Source organism: Podarcis bocagei (genome assembly GCF_964188305.1).
Source record: "Podarcis bocagei genome assembly, chromosome: 4".
Taxonomy (NCBI): domain Eukaryota; kingdom Metazoa; phylum Chordata; class Lepidosauria; order Squamata; family Lacertidae; genus Podarcis; species Podarcis bocagei.
In genome coordinates this window covers 45,017,390-45,037,960 of record NC_138128.1, presented here as the reverse complement: position 1 = coordinate 45,037,960, position 20,571 = coordinate 45,017,390, and the positions used below count along the sequence as shown (strand labels likewise).

General features: G+C 46.8%; 1 protein-coding gene and 1 long non-coding RNA gene across 3 annotated transcripts in view; one reads left to right on the top strand and one right to left on the bottom strand.

Annotated features, from left to right (window-relative positions):
- The window catches only part of KCNIP2 (potassium voltage-gated channel interacting protein 2), a 116,448-nt gene extending 115,168 nt beyond the window's left edge, over positions 1-1,280 (bottom strand). The window contains exon 1 of one of the 2 annotated variants that reach the window (XM_081192278.1): positions 579-1,280. In XM_081192278.1, coding sequence (XP_081048404.1) covers positions 579-651 — 73 coding nt within the window. In that variant the 5' untranslated portion in view covers positions 652-1,280. The remainder of the gene's footprint in view (positions 1-578) is intronic. The other variant, XM_081192275.1, reaches the window with a different exon arrangement.
- Positions 1,281-1,465: 185 nt separating this feature from the next.
- Positions 1,466-18,889, top strand: LOC308586046. Its single transcript, XR_014007727.1, has 4 exons — positions 1,466-1,581; positions 2,991-3,130; positions 4,021-4,097; positions 10,671-18,889. It is a non-coding gene; the product is annotated as an uncharacterized lncRNA (long non-coding RNA).
- The last annotated feature ends 1,682 nt before the right edge of the window (positions 18,890-20,571 follow it).

The window sequence follows — 20,571 nt, the reverse complement described above, 5'->3', positions numbered from 1 at the left end:
GAGTTAAATGAACCCCCTTCTGTGTTATCTTCCAGGTGCTCACTTGCCTTTCTCAGGTGGGTCCGTCCATTCACTCAGGTTACCTTGACTTGGACACGGGAGTTGGGAGAGACTGTTCATCAAGAATTCCCTTTAGTTTTGCAAAGGGGGCACCACACCTAATCCAGGCAGCAAATAGTTCTGATTGTCTGGAGCAAGGTGCATCTCCCAACGCTAAATAAATAAGACTCATTTCTCCAGCATTCATTCACACACACACACACACACACACACACACTTCCAGCCAACATGCTCCAGCCAACATGCTCTAGGTAAGCCACGGGGCCAGATTTCAAGGGACGAAGTCGACATCGAGCAAGCGCTGACTTTGGCTAAGTGGAAGTTTGCACAGGGACTGCAGGTCGCCCAAGAGAGTGGCGAGGGCGCACAAAGGGCCATTGGTGCGTGTGTGAAGTTCAGACGGAACATTTTAGACCCGGGACCTCTACCCTGCTCCAGGTAGTTTGCCGCTAGAGGGATGCTACCCTTTCCCGCAGCGCCCCCGAGCCGAGCGCCCTGCCAGCCCGGGAGGAACTCACCGGTTAGTTGGTCGTAAGAACCGTCGAGGTCGCGGGAGTCGGAGAGGCTCTCTTTCCTGTCCTTGCCGCGCATCTTGCGGAGCGGAGACGCCCCGGGGCGCTGGGACGGGACGGGCACCGACTGCGCGCCTCCTCTTGCCTAGCTGTCCTTCTCTCTGGCGCCCGGGATCCAGCTCCTCCCTCCCCTCCCTCCCTCTTCCCCCCCGGCGCCCTCGGCAGATCCTCCCGGCGGGGCGCGGGGCAAGCGGCGTCCAGCTCCCCGGCAACAGGAGAAGCGAGCGCCCGCTCTCTCCCCTCCTCCTCCTCCGACTGCCTTCTCCACCTCCCCCGCCAGCTTCTGCGCACAGCCGCTTTCCTCCCGTTCACACGGGCGGGCTTCTACACCGAGTTAAGGGAGAAGGAGATTGCCTCCCCTGAGGCGAGCGAGACTCCGCGCCTGGTCCTTCCCGTCTTCTGTACCGCCCCACGCTGAGGGAGGCGCTTCACGCTGGAACTAACACTCTCTTTCCCGGGAGGGGAGGGTGGGGTTTTCTATCGTGCACGCCGGCTGGGAAACTGAGGAATGAAAAAAAAGTGTGGGGGGGGGAGTCAGTTAGACACGTGTCTCCTGAGGCCGGGAGACACGTGCGCCGGTACACAAATACGCGCGCCGGCGCCGCGAGGTCGCTTCCTCGACGCCCTCCCACAGTTTCAGAGCGAAGGCGCGCAGGGAGACCGCCCCCTCGGGGGCAGGCGAGGCGCGCCCCCGCCCACCAGGCCTCGCGCGTAGATCCGGGAGCAGAGGAGCCGCGAGCAAAAGGGGAGAGTTCCGGCCGGGTACTATACAAATGAAGCCCGTCCACCTGCGCTCGCAGAGGCCGGGGATGGGACCCACCGTTGAGACTTCGCCATTCCGAAGGCGCCTCCCTGCGTCCAGCGCGCGCTGCGTAGCGCCGCACGTGCGCACCCTTCGCCGACGGCCCTCGCCAGTACAACCCGCTCTAGAAGGCTTTCAGAGGAGCAGGTGGGACTCCGAGGTCTTAGAAGGAACCAGTCCTTGGGGTGGGGTTGCCACTTCCACCTCTCTTAAAAAAACCAAAACAACCTGGCTCCGTTATTATGAAAAAATAATAAGCCCAAGGTGGGAGAGCTTCACCGGTTGAATTCTGCCTGTTGCATCCTCTAAGAGCGCAGGAGCTTGCCAGGTGGCAGGTCCTAAGACCAGCTAGAAAGGCTGTTGGTAGGGATATATGGGACACGCTGACTAAAGGAAGTTCCTCACTAAGGAGGCCCAATAGCCAGACAGCAGGCATTTGTCAGAGGGCCAGTAGCTAAGCTAAGAGAACACTTGCCCGGGATGGATTTCAGATGCTGGATCAGAGGTATCACAGCATGATGTATTTCATTCCATCAGTGCACTCTGGATGGATTGCAGCCTGTCCTGGTCCAACACCCATCCACTTGACTAATGAGGACCTTTATAGAAACCACAGCATGTTTAATAATAATAATAATTTTTTATTTATACCCCGCCCTCCCCAGCCAAGGCCGGGCTCAGAGCTGCTACAGCAAGGGATGGTGGACTGTACTGGCCCAGGGTTGCCACAAAAGAAAGTGCATCACAGTGGCCCAGGAATAAGTTGCAGGGCATATCCCAGTAAGTTGGAAAGGAGATTTATGCGTGTAACAGCTTCTTGGCTAGATTGCCACATAGCCCATCTCACTCTTGGCTTCTTAGTTGTTCCTTTCGGTAATTCTCATGTTTTTCTTAAAACAAAAAATGCTAGGAAAATTTTGGCTTTTTAAAAAAAGAGGGCATCTTTCTGTGAAGCCTGGAAATGCAGATAATGCATCTTCTTCACTTTCCTCGACCCACACCATTAATCTTAATTAATGAGTACTGCTCATATTCTGGTCTCTGCTGTACTGCTAAAACGCCAGCCAAATTCATTCCAGCCTTAACCCAGTCTACGATACCACTGTGGAGAAACCGAACTGTTCCATGGTGGCCAACAGGTGGCGTGGGGGAGCCATACCTCTATAGAGTTTAATACCGCCCCCTTCAGTACTTCCATGGCTGCTGTTGCTCCTTTGCCTCGCCTCCCCGACGTCAAATAATTTCCTTAATTACAATACCTGTATTCAGCATTGGCAGAGCTGGCTCAGGATGACATGGGCTGCTCCAATCAATATGTCCTTCTCTGTTCTTGCCCATTTTCTTTGCAAGAGGAATTTGGAGTCTGTACATCTCCCCACAGAGCTGGGGCAGAGGAGGTAAACAGTTCATTCATTTTATTAAAGATTTGTGAAACACCCCCAAGCCACACCCATCTGGAGGAGCTAACATTCCACGTAATTATTGAGCACTATCGTGTGCGAAGCAAAAGGAAGGGGATAAGACTAATTAGAGTTTCCCCTTTACCCCTTCCTGAGGTGCTTTATTTCCCAAAGAGCATAAGAAAGCTACCTACAGACCTTTGGAGACCTGGAGCTGATGGCGTGTTCTCATTGTGCCCTGTGATGGATGTGGAGATTCATTTCCCTGAAGCAAATGCCACCTGAAATTCTTCCAAGTGAGTATGGGCAGCCTGTGCTCATCAGGGAAATGGGCTGCTTGAAATATCTTTGGTCAGGGATAAGGGGTTTTTTTGTGTGGGGGGGGTGCCCTCTGGCCTTGCACTCGACAGTCCAGAGGGGCACAGAGAGAGTGATAGCCCCAGCCTTGGGACTTGTGGGCTGCTGTCCATAAGCAATTCAGAAAGTGCTTTTCTCAATACCAAGCAGGAACCACAAGTGTGAGCTGGCAGAGAAAGTGGGAAGCTGATTGACAGGGCTGATCTGCAGGGAAAGGATGCAAATTTTGGGGGGCCATTCATGAACAGCTAACTGTTGATTATTTCATTTATTATTAGAGTTTTGCTATCCTGGTTGAGGAGAGGACTGCCACATTGATGGGCTCGAGCAAGCAGTAAACTTTATGGGACCATCTTCCTGTTCTGTTTTCTCCAAGAGACTGGGGAGAAAAGGGGCCTGGCAGCAATTTTGCTCAGCCTTTTTGCAGAGAGTGCCAGGTCCTCAGGTCTCATACCCTTTCAGGGTACTCCAGATAGCCTGTGCCTAATAGGAGTGGGGTCTCTGCAAGTTACAGGAGCCCTCAGTGACACCACAATGCAAGACTGTGTAACACAAATACAGAACGGCAAAAAGAAGGTATCGGGAACATGTGTGAATGTGCAAGAGTTGCATTAAGCCTGCTGTAGCAAGGAAGGGAGGTGCCAGAGTATGTGCATATCACAGCTCCTCGAGAAATGCCTGGATCTCAAATTATCAGCATCCTCCCCCGCTTTTTAAAAAGTAAGCTTTCTGAGAGAGAAGGCAAACACGGGGGGCGGGGAGGGGGAGAGGGAAAGAGAAACTGACTAGGGAAAACTTGAGAAATGTCATTGTTAATTTCATCTGATAGATGGAGTGTCACACAGAGAGCAGGTGACACCAGATTGACAGCAGTCTGTCTGGAGGGCGCACACATGGGAGACTGAGGTGAGTGCCATTTGTCAAGTGAACAGATCAATTGGGATTATAGTATTTATTTCCTGTGATTAATATTTGAACTCCAATTCATCTTGCTTGAGAGTTCCAGTCTCCAATAATTCACTTTAAAGAAAAAGAAAAAGCCCACACTGGAATTTCCCAAGCAATTGCAGATAGAAGAAGCAAAGGTACCAATTTGCCTCACCCCAAAAGGGATTCATAATGGCAGAATTCAGTAACCAGTTTTGCTAGTGGAAGCCCATAGAAGGACTTCTACTAGTGTAGTGGGGCTACCTACTCCCCAAAATAGGCTCAGGGAGGTCAGGAGAACCTCCAGACTTGCACATGGGGACGAGAAGCTTGCTCCGACAGAACAATTGCCATAGCAATAGTGTGGTGGTGTGGTTAAGAGTGTTGGACCTGCAAGGTTAGGGTTCACATCCCCACTGAGCCATGAAGCTTTCTGGGTGACCTTGGGCCAGCCACTGCCTCTCAGCCTTACCTGCCTCTCAGGGTTGTTGTGAGGATGAAACCAAAAGAATGTACGCACGCCTGAGCTCCTTAGATGAAAGGAGGGATATAAACATAACAAATAACAGCTCTACATTGAATTTCTCCCAATGGCTCCTAGGGACAAAAAGAGAGGCCATTCCCTTTGTGAACTTGGAGTAATGAGAGTCACAATATGAAAAACCAAGCTTAGTTCAGATTTTAGGTAAAGGTAAAGGGACCCCTGACCATTAGGTCCAATCGTGGACGACTCTGGGGTTGCGGCGCTCATCTCGCTTTATTGGCCTAGGGAGCCGGCGTACAGCTTCCGGGTCATGTGGCCAGCAATGACTAAGGCGCTTCTGGCGAACCAGAGCAGCGCACGGAAATGCCGTTTACCTTCCCACCAGAGCAGTACCTATTTATCTACTTGCACTTTGACGTCCTTTCGAACTTCTGATCGGCAACTCCTAGGCTCTGTGGTTTAACCCACAGCGCCACCCTCGTCCCAATGTTCAGATTTTACTTTGTGCCAATTAAAAGAGAGCCAGTGTGGTGTAGTGGTTAAGAGCGGTAGTCACGTAATCTGGGAAACCGGGTTCGTGTCTCCGCTCCTCCACATGCAGCTGCTGGGTGACCTTGGGCCAGTCACACTTCTGTGAAGTCTCTCAGCCCCACTCACCTCACAGAGTGTTTGTTGTGGGGGAGGAAGGGAAAGGAGAATGTTAGCCGCTTTGAGACTCCTGAAGGGGAGTGAAAGGCGGGATATCAAATCCAAACTCTTCTTCTTCTTCTTCTAAAATAGCCCCCATCCCTCCTCCCATGGCTTGGGGGCAAGCGACAAAGCAAAGCTCATTGACACAGAATAACACTTTCTCAAAACCAGCTGATTTCCCTATCCTTCCCTGACTTAACCCCAAGCCCCAAAGGGCAGCCCATGTAAGATGGTCTTACAAGGGCCCAGAGTCTGGAGGAAGGGCAATCTATTGCTGCTGCTTCTAGGTCCTTTATGCTCCTAGAGGTGTCTCTCCCCATGAGAGTTTTACTGGCCTTGGCAAGTGCTCTCTGTCCTACTCCTCCCCATTCCCTTTCCCTGGAACTTTCTTGCATATAGAGTCTCCGGAGAAAACACTATCTTGGCACCTTTCTCACCATGTTCAAGGCAAAGGAGAAATATGCCTAGTATTCTCACATCCCTGGGACCAATCAAAAGAAGACCACTGGCTATTCCACATTTCCTCGTTCAAAAAGCCTGGGTGGCATAGGCTACCTTGACTCCAGGTTGTCCTCTGATGAGCAGTAACACCTCCTCCAGCCCCCTACATTGCGGAGCAGGTGGTACCCACACACAGACCCAGGAGCCAGGAAGGAGATCACCTCTTGCTCTTGTGGCTTCCAGCGCCCTTCTCCTGCTTTCCTTCCCCCTCTTCTTGAGCCTTGATAGAAAATCTCTTTCTAATCATTTCTCCTGCTTGCATGCAGCCCTCCCTCCCTCTCCTCCACCCCCATTCACTCCGATGGTGAGTGGGAGGGTTATTAATTTGAGGTTTTCCTTGCTCGTGCTCTAAATACCGAATACAGCGTTCAGCATTCCCACAGCAAATGAGACACACATTTCGCTTAGGAGGCAGTGGGAGAAAATGATGCAGCTCCTTCCACAAATTAATTGCTGAAGAGAAAGAAAGAGAGAGAGAAATGGGGAGGCAATCTGACTCTGATTCAACTTGTTTGCAAAGTTGAAGCAAGAGGGGGACAAGAAAAATCTCTTGCCTGTGCCCACAGGGGGAATCAGGGACGTGGTAGGAGTGGGTCAGTTTGAACCAAGGACTTCAGCGGAGTTATTTGGAAGGCACCACAAGACCAGAGGGCGAGGGCATAAATGTCAGAATAGAGTGGCCGTCACTGACATGGTGAGAACTCCGAAGGTATTGTAAGAAGATATATATAGGCTCAGAGGGTGTCCATGATTGTTCCGCAACAGGGCTGCACACTAGGGACAAAGCAGCTGCCCTTCTCTTGGAGAACCTTGCAGCCAAGAAGAAGGGAAACTGATCAATAAGCCATTGAGCTAATCCCACTGGCACAAGAAAGGGAACACTCACAGTAAGACAGATTCCTTTGCCCTGAAGTACCAGGGCAAATCAAGAGAGGCTGTGGTTCATGTCCCCTTGGTGCAAGTTGCCGTATGCAAAAAGGGCAAAAGCTAGGCTTGCCATATATCAAAAACTAAAAACCAGGATATCCTGAATGTTGTTGAGCTGGTTTATTTTTAAATAAAACCACTGAACTTGTTAGGATTTTTTTACACAAACCTCAAGGTTGTTTGGCCTTTTTTTTTTCATTTACAAAAACGCGCCCCCCCCCCAAAAAAAATTTTTTTTAATTGACTTGCCTACGATCCAGGACAAAGTGCTGCCTTTGGGAAATCCCCACCCCCAATGTCAATTCTGCCTTTGAAATCCCAGTAATGTCCAGGGAAACCCAGACGTATGGGAGCTCGACAAAAGCTTCCATTTTATTTGGAATACAGAAGGCTGCCTTTTCTCTTCTAGGGATGCTGCTAGCCCTGCCAGTTTCCCCCTGCAGCAAAGAGCACATGCTGAGCCCACACCTTTAGGAGATCTGTCAGAAGCAGTAAAGATTCATCGGGATCATAGAGCCCAAACCAAATCCAATTTGGTTTATTTAAAAAATGTATGGAGTTGGTAAGGATGAAGGAATCAATACTGGTTTGAAATAATATAAAAACACAAATTCTAACCTGTGGCTAAATGCACTTTCAATATATATTTCACTTTTTACTTTAAAGGCTTGCATTTTAGCAGTGTTCCATGGCTCAAGGGTACAATAGCTTTGTAAACAAGCATTTTGGTTTCCCTACGAATGTCCTGGTCCTCAAACCCTCTGCACTTCAACAGGGAGAAAGCCGCACTCGCAGAGCTCAGGCGATGCTGGATTTCTGCATCAATGTCAGCCCTTGTAGAAAGATAACTGCCCAGGTAGATTCAAGTGATTCAAGGGCAAGGATATACTGTAACTAAAGGTAAAGGTAAAGGGACCCCTGACCATCAGGTCCAGTCGTGGCTGACTCTTGGGTTGCGGTGCTCATCTCACTTTATTGGCCGAGGGAGCCAGCGTTTGTCCGCAGACAGCTTCCAGGTCATGTGGCCAGCATGTCTAAGCCGCTTCTGGCGAACCAGAGCAGCGCACGGAAATGCCGTTTACCTTCCCGCTGGAGTGGTACCTATTTATCTACTTGTACTTTGACGTGCTTTCGAACTGCTAGGTTGGCAAGGGCAGGGACCGAGCAACGGGAGCTCACCCCGTCACAGGGATTCGAACCACCGATCTTCTGATCAGCAAGTCCTAGGCTCTGTGGTTTAACCCACAGCGCCACCCACGTCCCTTATACTGTAACTATACCTCACCAAATTCCCAAACTCTACCTGTTTTTCTCTTTTTACATAGTACAGTACAGTACTCCTATCTCCAGAATGACATTCTCTCTCTATCCCACCACAATTTTTTTTTTAAAAAAATGCCAAAATGTACACTTTATCTAGCCTGGCTTTTTAGCTGTTACAAAGAGGAACAATTTCCTTTGATAGTCTATCAAATAGCCGGTGGTATTTCTCTTGAAAGGTGTCAAACAAAGAGGAAATCTCTGCCAGAGTCCAATCCACAGCCCATCTTTCAGCTAATGTGAATAGAAAAGTGTGGTGAGGGGGCCAGCTACCAATTACCAGCACACCAAGATCTCTAATGTGAGGATGGTACAGTGGGGTACATAGTGAAAAGAGAAATCCTGTTTTCTACTCAGTCCATAGAGAGTTCCAGATATATATATATGTGCCACTTACTTTTAAGAACATAAGGAGAGCCTGCTGGATCAGACCTGTGGCCCCTCTAGTTCAGCATCCTGCTCTGGTCATGGCCAAAAATGTTGAAATTTATCTTCCCTCCCTCTTTTGATTTGTTCATGAGTTGTAAGATCTAAGTGGTTTCCCACTTTTCTGCAGAGCTTTTTTTAAAAGAGTGAACTACATTGCTTTACTTAGTTTGAATTTCTAATATGCTGCTGTGGCCCCTTAGGGGTTACAGTGCTGGAAGTTAAGCTCCTGCCTGTCTAATATTAGACTTGTAGGTGCATTTTACTTTTGTGTATTGTGCAGCTTGTTTCATTTTCTCTTATGCTTCCCACCTTCTCTTTAATAAACTTGGAACTCATTCTAGTTAGACACAGAGTATTACATAATGAAGGCAGATTCACAGGCATTGAAGACAGCTTCCAGATTTTAAACCTTTGTGACACCTGGCTGAAATTAAACTCTGCATATATTCAGGGGACTGGTGCTGAGTCCTGGCACTGAACTAAAAACCACAGGTTCTTGTTCCCAGTGAGAGCTTTCCTGTCATTGCAGATAGCAGGTGTGGAATCATTCCATTCAGATTGGGTCCAGGGTAGCAGTTATTTTTATTTTTTTAAAAGCCCATGGCAAAATAATGTCACATCAAGTTTGGCTCTCAGCCTTAATCCCCCACTGCAATATGAGGATAAAACCACTCACTTTTGGGATTTTTTTTCTTCTAAAAGGTCTACATATATGTGAAACGCTTTGCAGACAGTGAAATCTTCTGCCAATGCTACTGTTGTTATTATTGACCCAAGTTGTTTCAATACAATCATAGAATTTCATCCTCTCCAATAGTTCAACCTATCAATGCAGCCCACACTGGTCACAGAGGACAGAACTGCGCCTTATAAACAACCTGTGTTGATCCCGGAGTCCATAAGAACATGAGTAGCCTTGTTGGATCAACCCAAAAGTTTATCTAGTCCAGTGTGCTGTTTTCACACAGCAGTCAACCAGATGTCCACAAGCAGGACACAAGAGCAATAGCCCTCTCCGTCTCCCTGTTGCCTCTCTTCCTGGAAGTATTAGACAACCATTGTGACTCTCAGCATTGATAGCCTTGCCCACCATGAATTTATCTAATCCCACGTTAAAGCTATACAAATTGGTGGCTGTAACCAGAGTCTTGTAGTCCTCTTGTCTGTCTACCATTAGGTGACTCTGGGGCTCTAGTATTATGAAAAAGGGAGGAAAAGCTGCTCTCTAGCCACTTGCTGGATGGGATATTATAGTCCCATTCTGTTCAGCCCTCAAAAGCTGGGGGAAATCTTGGGATTGAGCAGGTGGCTGTTGGCCTAGGGCTCTGTGGGAGGGGTCGATTTATGGACTGTGATGGGAAAAGTTGACTGCCATCCTCTGTTGTCTTCCATCCTTTGGTTGGTTGGTTGGTTTTTGTTTGTTTGTAAGCAGAGTGTAAAACCTGAGCCCAGGAAAAAGGAATGGGAGTGTGTATACTGCAGTCAGCTAGGTGGTCACAGCCAGAGTCAAATAAGGGCAAATTAAAAACAAATGTAAGAAACAATGAATAACGTAAGTGGTTCCAGATGGATATCGCCTCCCAGGGTCTGCCAACAGGACACATGATGTCAGGTTAAATAATCAGTGCCAAAAACTCTTCTGGCCAAGGTTATTTTTCTCAATTGCTGTCAAATAAGAGTTAATCAAAGCTTTTTGGGTAATTGCTCCCTGGCTCAGGGAGATGCCAGGCAAGCTCTACATAGGTAACTATAAGTATACCTCATAGAACTTCCCAGAAAGCAGCTCTGTGAGCAGGAGGAGGGCAAAAAGTGTTCTGGCACCCTATAGACTAGAACCATATTGATTTAATGGGGCATGATGTGTACAGGCAAGTCTGCAGCAGATATGAGATGGGCAGTATACATGTGAGATGAGAACAGTAAATTATAGAGTGTAGAAGTAAAACAAAAAACAGCACAATTTGATTACTAGATACAACACTCAACTTTCTGTGGCATGAGCAACTCTCATGGATGCAGCCTCTTCATCTCCTAAGGTGCCAGCATGGCTTTGGGGAAGAATCATGGGTGCTAAGGTGGAAACAGGAGCTCAGTGCTTCTCAAGAGCTGCTTCTCAGATGTTCTCTCTGAACCAGTTGTGGGACCTCAGGAATCAGACTTTGTGCTCTTCTGGTGAATCAAGGATGTAGTTAAAACCAGAGTTGAGTGCCTCTTGAAAGGTATTTCCTTAGAGAGAGACTGTCTGGGAGCTCCTTCTCAGAGGCTACAAACATCTGCAAAAGCCACCACAGATCAAGCACCTGACATCATCTAAAAACTTAATACTTTTCAATAGAGTAGGTTCATATATTTAGAACTGGTGACAGACTGCACCATTTCATACTGCGGGTGTGGGGGGTGGGTGGGTGCAATTTCAGGTCTCCCCTAGGCAAAATCCCACACTCCTCCATATAAACAATAAAGACATATAGACAAACACATACAGACATATAACATGGAAGGAATAAAGCTTTTGGTGCAGCCTGCTTCATACTTTGCTATTTGCAGGGATTTATTTCTTTTGAACATTAAAGTGGTTTCCTTCCTCAGCCCTAGTTGGAAGTGGTAAAATCCATTATGTAACCTCAGAACTCAAGCAGCTCACTCTGCTGCATGCATAGACAAGACTTGTCAGTTGCATGTCATCAAGTGATGTTCATGCATGTGTGAACTGCCCCCCCCCCAAGTGGGGATAATTCATTCTTCCTGGCACCAAAAAAAAAGCACATACCCATTTGGGTACACCTTCCATTTGGTTTGTTGGAGATGGTAGTTTTTACTTGTTCTGGTTGTTAATTGCTCTGTGCGCAAAACCAACTCTTCCTCTCTGCATTTCTTTCAGTTTGTTACAAGATCAATAGAAGGGAGTGTACCATGCATACATTTGAATTTAAGAAATAAAGACCATTTTTTAAGATGACAGAATCATTCCTGTTTAGTGACTTCTTTGCAGGACGTAAAGCTGCTTTGAGTCATACCTGCATTGTCTGAAATAGCTTTCACCTCAATGCTAAACTCCAGTGGCTACTTGATTTACTCTGGCCTGGAGCATTTCACAAAGGCTTAGACACAAAAAGAATGGACTCCAACAGCCTTGATGTATTAGCAAACATAGCCAAAATAGATACAGCATGCAGTTATATACATCTTCCATCACTTGTTGCTGTTGTTTGGCTGTATTAAAACAAAAGCAGCTGTGAAAGAGTGCTTATTCAAATGCTGGTACAGATCAGATAACAAATCCATCACATACACCTCAATAATAGACCAGCATATTTTGCAAGAGCATTATGTTCAAAGCTTGCAGCTGGAAGGCTGAATCAACCTGAGCTCGAAAGCAATTGGGTTGCTTGTTGTGCACTTAGAAGGCCTTTACAATCACCTGGATATAAAAGCAGGCTATGGGGGGTGGCAGCAGGAGATACAGTCTCGCTGCAGTGTTTGAGGCTAGTGGGAAACTTATGAGACCATATTCATAGTAACCCTTCAGGACCAAAATGCTGGGACTTTGTAAATCAAGAGGGCAAATGAAGAACATTGATAGCAAGTCCTTTCAGTCCTGCTAGGAGGAAAGCATGGTGTGTATCTGTGTTAGAAAGAGAGCACAATGCCCTCACCATTGCAACATAGCACCTCACCTCCCAGCTACAATGGCAGGCTGGTCTTAGTGATCTATCTCAGGGATGCAATTTAACAGCTCATTAAGTAAAGACAGAGCATTGATCACCATTATTAAGCACACCTTTAGCTAATTGCAGGTTTCCATTCTTATGGCTTAACTATGTGGGAAAAGTAAAGCACAGGATATTAAATCACCATGATCTAAATCCTGGACAGTTGATGTTCCATTTTGATTTTACCATAATTAATTTTTCCTCTTTTTGAAGTGAGGAATAGTGTTGTGTTTTATATTGTAAACAGCCCTGTGATCCTCGGATAAAGGGCAGTATAGATATTTAATAAACAACAATAATACCTGGTTTGATTTTAACCTAAAGCCTTGCTACCTATGAGCAAGATTGGCATCCCATTCTGCAGGGAAGGCCACAGCCACCTCCGCAATTCAGGAAGCATTTCAAGAAGGGAGGTTCATTTCCTGTCCTCTGCTTCTATGTTACTTGGTATAATAATCTTTAAGGCTGGATAGGTGAGTTTTAAAAACTCTGCTAAGTATGAATGGCAGTGTATAGATTACTTGTCAGTTTCATGGACAGGAACTCCATGTTTGCTGGCAAATATTGCAGCCTATCGGGGATTTAAAATGTGGCAAGATGGTGATAGCAAATGTTTTGAGTTTCCAAATCAGCAAGGGAGCTGGGTAGTATAGGGCTGTTCTTGTGTAACTTTGGCATGTGGGAGATCTGGGATTAGGATTACAGTATGTGTTAAGGAGAAGGAGAAAACTAAATAAGCACCCTCATGTGGCTACTGTGGACAGGGTTTTAGTCCTTTCCCTTATGTAAATCCCTCCCCCCCCCATTGTTATTATCTCCATGAGTAGTGAGGCATTGGGGCGGGGGAAGGGAAAGGTGCAGATGCTGTTCCTGACTTTAAAAAATAGTTTGGGGCAGGGTGTGGGGGAAATTACATCAGGAGATGGATGTTTGGAGGAAAAGGTTAAACAACCCAGAGTGTGTGGGGACCCAGAGCACACACACACACACACACTCAATTTTCAAAGCAGCTAATAAAAATGTTACCCAGACCTTGGGAGATCCAAAACATGGACCAGATAGGAATGTCAAGTGTAAAAGGCAAAACCTTCCATTTCAGATTATCATTATTTCTAGAGGCGTTTGCACCGCGTCTCCACTCACTTTCGAAAGGGAAAGAGGGAAACGGAGCCTGTGTGTTTCATCCTCACAAACATGCTCTTCCCTCCACTAGCAGCAGATGTATGGAAGTATCTAGGGACAGTTCTTCTTGGAGGCGGGAGTGGGGGGGGGCGGGGAGAGAAAGCCAGTCTGGGAATGCTGGCATTGAAGAGGACAGTGCTCACCAGCCTCCAGTCCCAGCTGGTGCTTGTCACCAGAGCGTTTGCTCCCCGGAGCGCAGCTTAAACCTAACAGCTTGGAGGTCCCAAGCCCCTTCCAGCACAGCAAGAGCCTCAAAAGCCAATGCGCTTGTAAGCTGATGCAGCAGAAATTAAATGAGCAAATGTGGCTGGGGCCTTCCCCAGCCTGCAGTTCATTACACACTCACAGCCCTGAGGCCCAGCGTGAGGGAAGCGTGAGTGGAGGGGGCCACGCCGAAGTCAGACAGCTTGGCTAATTAACCACTAATTACCTAGGAGAGTAAGGAGGCTCTGCGCAACAGAAGAGAGTGAGGGGGGAAATGTCTGAGGAGACGGGAGCCATTGCACTTTCCCAGCAGGGGCTGCTGGAAGACCAGGGATGAGAGGTTAAGCAAAAGGCAAAGGGTGGTGAAGTGACGGCACCTGGGGGGGGTGCAGTTCATGGGGCAGCGGAAGAGCTGTGGCCAGAGGAAGCGCTCCTTTGCTCAGCTTCCAAGGCCCCGATTTCTTCCCAGATCTGTGCCCAGCTCATTTAATCTAGTCAATTGGATTCACTTCCCATCCGCTTAATTCAATTAGTCCGAAAGGGGCAAAGGAGAAGGAGCCTGAACCAGGCTGCACTTCATCAGCAACTAGGTAGATCAGAAAGGAAGGGAAGCGTTTAAGGGAAATGAATCAAAGGCCTGGGGTGGCACAACTCTGCCCAGAATGATTAGCAAGGTAGGGTGGGAAATGCATTTGTCTTTGTCTCTAGAATGGCCTGGGCCTGAATTATTCTCTAAGACTGAGAGGCCAGTGTAAACCATTTGAGACAGGGCACATTTTTATCAACAAAACAGAGCGCATGAATTAATTCTCTAGTCTAAAGCAATGATTTCCCCAACGTTGCATATGCATGCTCTGCAAAAAGGGGTGTGTGTGCAAAAGAATCCCCACAACACCACTGTGTACATTTACTAGGGAGTAAGTCCCACTGAACTGAGCGGGGCCAACGTGTGTAAATATGCATAGATGTGGAATGCATATCAACAGAAGCAACAGGAATCATCTTCTGTATGGAGACAAGTCAAATGAGCCCCTCCCCCCAAAAATGCTGTGCCGCTTCCCAACCCCACAAAAGGTGTATCAATGCAGCTTGCTAACCAGAAGTGTGAAAAATGCTTTGCTGGAAGCTAATAGTTCAACAAGAGCCAAAGGCTGGGGCTGCAGGGAGAGGGAACATGGCTTTACATTGTTTCCATGTTGTGAAGTGCAATCTTGCACACCCCCTTTGAGGAACTGGCCACCTGTGAATCAGGGACACAGAGAATTCTGAGCTAAGGCTGGCAGCCTTATTTTATGCCAACATGGTGAAATGTGTTATGCCACATGGCAGCTTGCAGCTAGACAACAGGGTGCTTTAAGGCAGGAAATGTGAATACAAAACTGCAAAAGTGCCAGGCTGACCCCAGATGAATTCCCATGCTAGAGGCCCATCATCCATCATGATCCTTATGCACCAAGTGCTGCTTCATGTGTGGGTGTGTTTTCCTGCAGACAAGGTAGGGCAGCAAGTCACTGTGTTGAAGGGTATCATGTTATCCATGCTTTCACGCCATATGGTTCAGCTGTACCACTTGGCCGACCTCAAGTGCTACAGCTGGCTCCAAAACCAGCAAATATGACAGAGGCAAAGCAAGCACGCCAGAAACAAAAACAGATAAGGTCTAAGAGTGGCTGGTGAAACCCAGCCAGATGGTGATGGTGATGATGATGATGATGATGATGATGATGATGATGAGAGACCTCCACCAGAAGACAATGCTCAGACTCCCCATCCACTTTGAAAAACGGAACAGGTCCCATGTGCTTTTGGCACACCTCAACAACACAAAAGCAAATCCTTAGACGCAAACACTGTTGAAACTGAGTTGGCTCACAGTACCCTAGGACAAAGTGCTCTGTTCCTTTGATGCAGGCGAGACGCTCTGCTTAGATCAAAGGGCTAACATTTTTCTGCAGGGCATAGAAATTTCATATATAATTATTTGTCATGCTGTACAACTGGAATCAGATGGGCCTTCAATAGTTTACATGGGACATTCCTTCCTTTCATGTCACATGACTTGCTTGATCACGGCAGGTTTAAGATCTTGCCCTGCTGCCAGTCTAAATATTTGCTAGGCATCTACACTCCATTCTAGATATAGGATTCAAGAGCCAGCAATTGACTCTTTCGCATAGAATTGCTTTGGCTGTTGAATTCAAAAGCCATTGGACTCAACAAAATAGTCCTCAGTATCGATCATGTTCTCTCCCCCATGCACAGGTATAAACTTCCCACAGCCTCCTCGTCCCTAAAGAAGGAAGTCTGGCTCTGGCCTTGATGCAAAATTCACCCTAAAAAGCATCTACTTGAGAAGGAACTTGTAAGGCAAGGATGGAGAACCTGTGGTCTTCCAGGCGTTGTTGGACTCCAACTCCCATCATCACCAGCCAGCATGACCAGTGCTCAAGGATGTCAGGTTGTAATCCAACAATATCTGGAGGGCCACAGGTTCCCTATCCTATATTGAGGATTAGCCATTGAACATGAGCATTGCTGGTGACCTCTACCCTATCTATTCTCATTTCCCTGAGCAAGTACACAATGCATATTAAATATGTAACCCAGGTCAGCTGCCAGGGCCCACTGATCACTAGAACTACCCAAGCCAGATGAATCGTGGCAATTGCTCTTATTCCTTGCTGCCAGCACTAGCCAATCCCTCTCCTTGCCCACCCATCAGTCATGGAGTGGTACAATCTGAAGTGGTGCAGCCTTGCTCCAATCACAGACATGCCACCTCAACATTTGTGTATGAGGACTTGGGACAGGAGCACTGGGGAGAACCAGCTCCAGTGACAGAGAAACAAAGTAATGGCTATCACCAGGGATTATACCCTTCTAATACTGAACTCAAAGCCATCTGGGCAGAAGACCCTGACAACTAGGCAAGATTGGTGATGGTTTTCCTAAGGTACTCATTTGTGGAATGCGTTTGATATGGACCAGCAGGCTTTCCCGTATAGCCGTGGTGTGGTAATAAGCTTCTCGCAAGATAGTAAGCAACCATTTGGGATAGCTTATAAACTGCCCAACCAGAGCCAGAACGCTTGGAACTGCTATTGTGCTGTAGCACAGTGCGTGCGCACACACATTTTACAGCAAGACATGCTACTGTAGGAGAGCCCTTTCCAGTGTGAATGTGCCACATTAGTGCCCTGTGGTGACTTATGGGGTGTGAAATGGCTGTAATGAGGACAGAATGCTAGGTAAGCTTCCGTCAGAGCATATGAAGTCTGGATAGTGTGCCTTGGGAGAAGGCTATTGAACAGTTACCCACACTCACAAGCTGCCATAAAGGAAATGTTAATTGAGGCGATAAAAGGCAGCTAGGGAGAAGGCAGATTTGAGTTGATAGCAGCTGGCTGCAATAAATGGGAAAGGGACCTGCTCTCTTAGGGTTGGGGGAGAATGCTTCTTTCCCAAGTAGTTTGCAGGATGGGAGTTGCAGATCCATTGCTTGGCAGAAACCATGCAGCTGAAGGCAGGATAATGTTGGGAATTCCTTGCGAAAATAATCAAATAGCTGATTTTTGGCACAAGGATCATATACCCCTTCTTCCACTAAACTTGAAGTATTCCCCACTGACTTTAATTCTCAGGGATTCTGGGGTCAGGCAGTGTTTATTGTTGGGCTTATCCAGGGGGAGAAGGAGCTTCCCTCTAGCTCCTATACTAAGCCCTTATAGCCTGGAAGAAAGCTCTTTAGTCCTAACAAGTTATAACTATATATATAAAAAACAGAAGACTATTATACCCAAGTGCAGTAAGATGCACACAAATGTAAAACAAACATTATGAGATCCTGCTGGACTCAGAATATCTAGGCTGGAAGCTCGTAAATTCAGACATCCAAAAAGAACAAGCCAGGTATCACTGGTTCATACTTCGGCCTGTGACCAGCAGGTTCTCTTTCTCTTGCTTCTTTTTAACATGGGTGGGAGAAATGACCCACCCTACAACCCCTGGGAATAACCTTCCTCCTGTTGCATGCAGGAATAGCAGCTAAGGTTGAGGACTTCTTCTTTTTCTAGCTATTTGTGCTGTGCCTTTACTTATTTTTAAACCAAGTACTGTCTGCACCAGTTTAGTTCTCGGATTCACACTTCACCCATCATCCTTATCTCTGCTTTGAGGAACTTGAGTGGGAATTCTTTCCTGGCTCCTAAATCCAGGATGCTTCATCACACACAAAAATACTCAGACTAAGGAAGAAAGTCTGTGGTTGTCTGCATCTGACTGGGAACAGACACCAAAATGGCGATACACAAATATCCCTCATTAACTAACTCTGTAGGTATGTTTGCACTGCAGTCTCAAGCCAGAAGGCAAGAGGAGCCCTGAAAACAACTGTGTGGAATCTGGACCAATTACTCTTGTGAGACAATCATCCCCTACTGGTTGACAGACTATAAGATCCACATTTGCCTAAAGTCCTCTTCAGTGACCTAAATCAGGATGTTAACATCAATAACCCAATTTCATCATGAATTCAGCATTTCTCATCACTGCAACAGAGGAAGAGAGCTCTCTAGATGCAGTTAGTCCATGAGGCAGGTTAAGACAGGCTTGAGCATCCCTTTATTCTTTGTCCACCCCATGGACAAGACCAGAATAATATAATCTGGGTTGGGAAAGACTCAATTCTTGCTAGACAAAGTGTGCCATAACCTTTATAAAAACATTCACAAACTCCCTCAGGGCTGCAAAGAGAGAACTGGAAGCCTTCTGTATTGGAAACATTTACAGAGTCTGCTTCTGAATGATCAACAGATGCCCACAGAGATTCAATTCCTGCCAGGATGAAAAATTGGCAAATATTAAGTTCTCATGCAGTGATTGAGCCGTTTCAGATTTAAATGGGTGAAAGTTGCCATTGTTAGGTGTTCTATTAATGGACCATATAGTGCCTCTGGGCCACTTCGCCTTGCAGTCCAGGGGCTGTCAGAACACTAAAACGATTGCTGGTGCTAGGGACAGAAATTTATTTCAGGGATGTGCAGCAAAATCTGCCTTCTGGTCATTCAGCAGCTGCAAGGCTGCTTGGAGGTAGTTTTCTGTACCGGTTGGCCAGACATGGTCTGAGGTTCTATGAAAAGTGCTGAAATGTCTTATTTTGCATGGACTTTCCTTTTTGTACTGTGCTCAGAAATAGTTCTTGTGAGGAGTACAAGATTAGAACTGCCTGTGGAGATACCTGGGGACTGGAAGTAGCAGAGTCATTACTGCCTGAGCCACTGGAGCTGATGGAATGGGAGCACTTGAGTGGTCAGTGTGCGTGTGAGAGAGATGAGGCATGTGGTAGAACATCATTATCTCATTGGCTGCCCAATATATAGGTAATATGAGGGTGAAATCACCAGCACAATCCCCAACGAGCATGGACAGTGTTTCTAGGATGCTCTTTGTGTATTGCAGTTTTTTACAAATTGAGAGCAAGAGTTCCTTGGCTTGCAACTATTTATATATGCCCACTGAAAACATCTCTAATTTATCCTTTTCTTAGTTTAGATTCTGCTCAGAATGGAAGGATGTTGCAGGGGTCTCCCCCTCACTGCTTTATGAACATTCACTTCACAGACATTGTTAATGGCTATGAGATTTCAATCGCCCCACTTCAATCCACCCTTTAACTAAGGGCAAGCTGTGAGCAAATGTCCATTTGGCAAATTAAGACTTTCCAGGCAAAGCACGCTGCAGCAGCAGAATTGAGCATGCTCCAGGAGCAGGAGGTGGGGGGGGGGGGATCCTGAGAGCCAGACAGAAGTGCTGAGATATGCTTGTTTCTGCTTTGGTTAAAACATTAACAAGATTGCTCTGAAAGCTTTGCAAGAGGTTGGCTGCCAAAATTAAATGTTTAGAATTTAAAAGCATCCATTTTTATTAAAGTCTGACATATTGCTGGCTCTGGCTTCAGTACTGGCGCCTACAGATGAGGAGAACTGGGCACTGAAAGACCAAGACCAAAGGTGGGCAGGGTGGCCAAGATGCAAATGAGGGCACGGTTCCTGCACCTTTAATGGTTATGCAGAGCACAGAATTTCAGCAGGTACAGTTTGCATGTTATTCTCTCCTCCACACAACTATTTATATAGGTCTAGGTGCCCTGCCCTCATCTGAATCTTGGCCCCCCTAAATATGGGTGCAAGGAGGCTACTCTGTATGCAAGCATCCTAGGAGAAAAGAACTCAGTTCTGGCACCTCTCAGGTGGGCACCATTGCCATTATAGAAGAACAAGGGAGACATTTGTGTTGAGTTCTGGCACCCCCCCCCCCGAAAAATAGTACTGCTTAGATCACATATAAGTTAAAAAATAGGCACATCCACTTTCATGTTTTGTGGTACATACCCCCTCCCTCCTAAGATTAGGTCATTATATGCAGTTAAAATATTTGTCTTCTGGCTTCTGCCACTCCACTTAAGACCTGGCAACTCCAGAGTCTCAGAGGCAGCTAAATTGATGGCAAAGGTAGCTATAAATTAACCATTATAAAATTTATTCAAGTGCTCCATATAGATCTGTCGAAATTCTCCACCACAAGCCCCATCTTAGTCTCCCTCATTAGCGCTAAACATATCCTGTCTCTAAAGAGTCTGAGCCAGCATCAGGTGGAAGGAATGGAGGAAAATCCAAGCAGAATTAGCAGAGATGAAAAGCTACAGCTGTCTCAGACAGGGGTCATGGCTCAGAATAAGGGAGACCCCACTGGAGATAGATTTGTGCTAACTAATCTAGAATCACTAATTCACAGTAATTCTGAGTTCTTTCTCTTTCTATGGCCTCTGCAAGCAGCGACATAATTTCCATATCTCTCAAGGGACAAACCACTGCCTGGGAGGCAGCTGTGGTTCCAGACAGGATAAAAGGAAGGCCAGTCAACAAAATAATCAAACCCAGGTTTTGCCTTGGGCCTAATGCAATGCCTCTAATACTATACTGTGTGAAGACATGAGTTCTGCTGG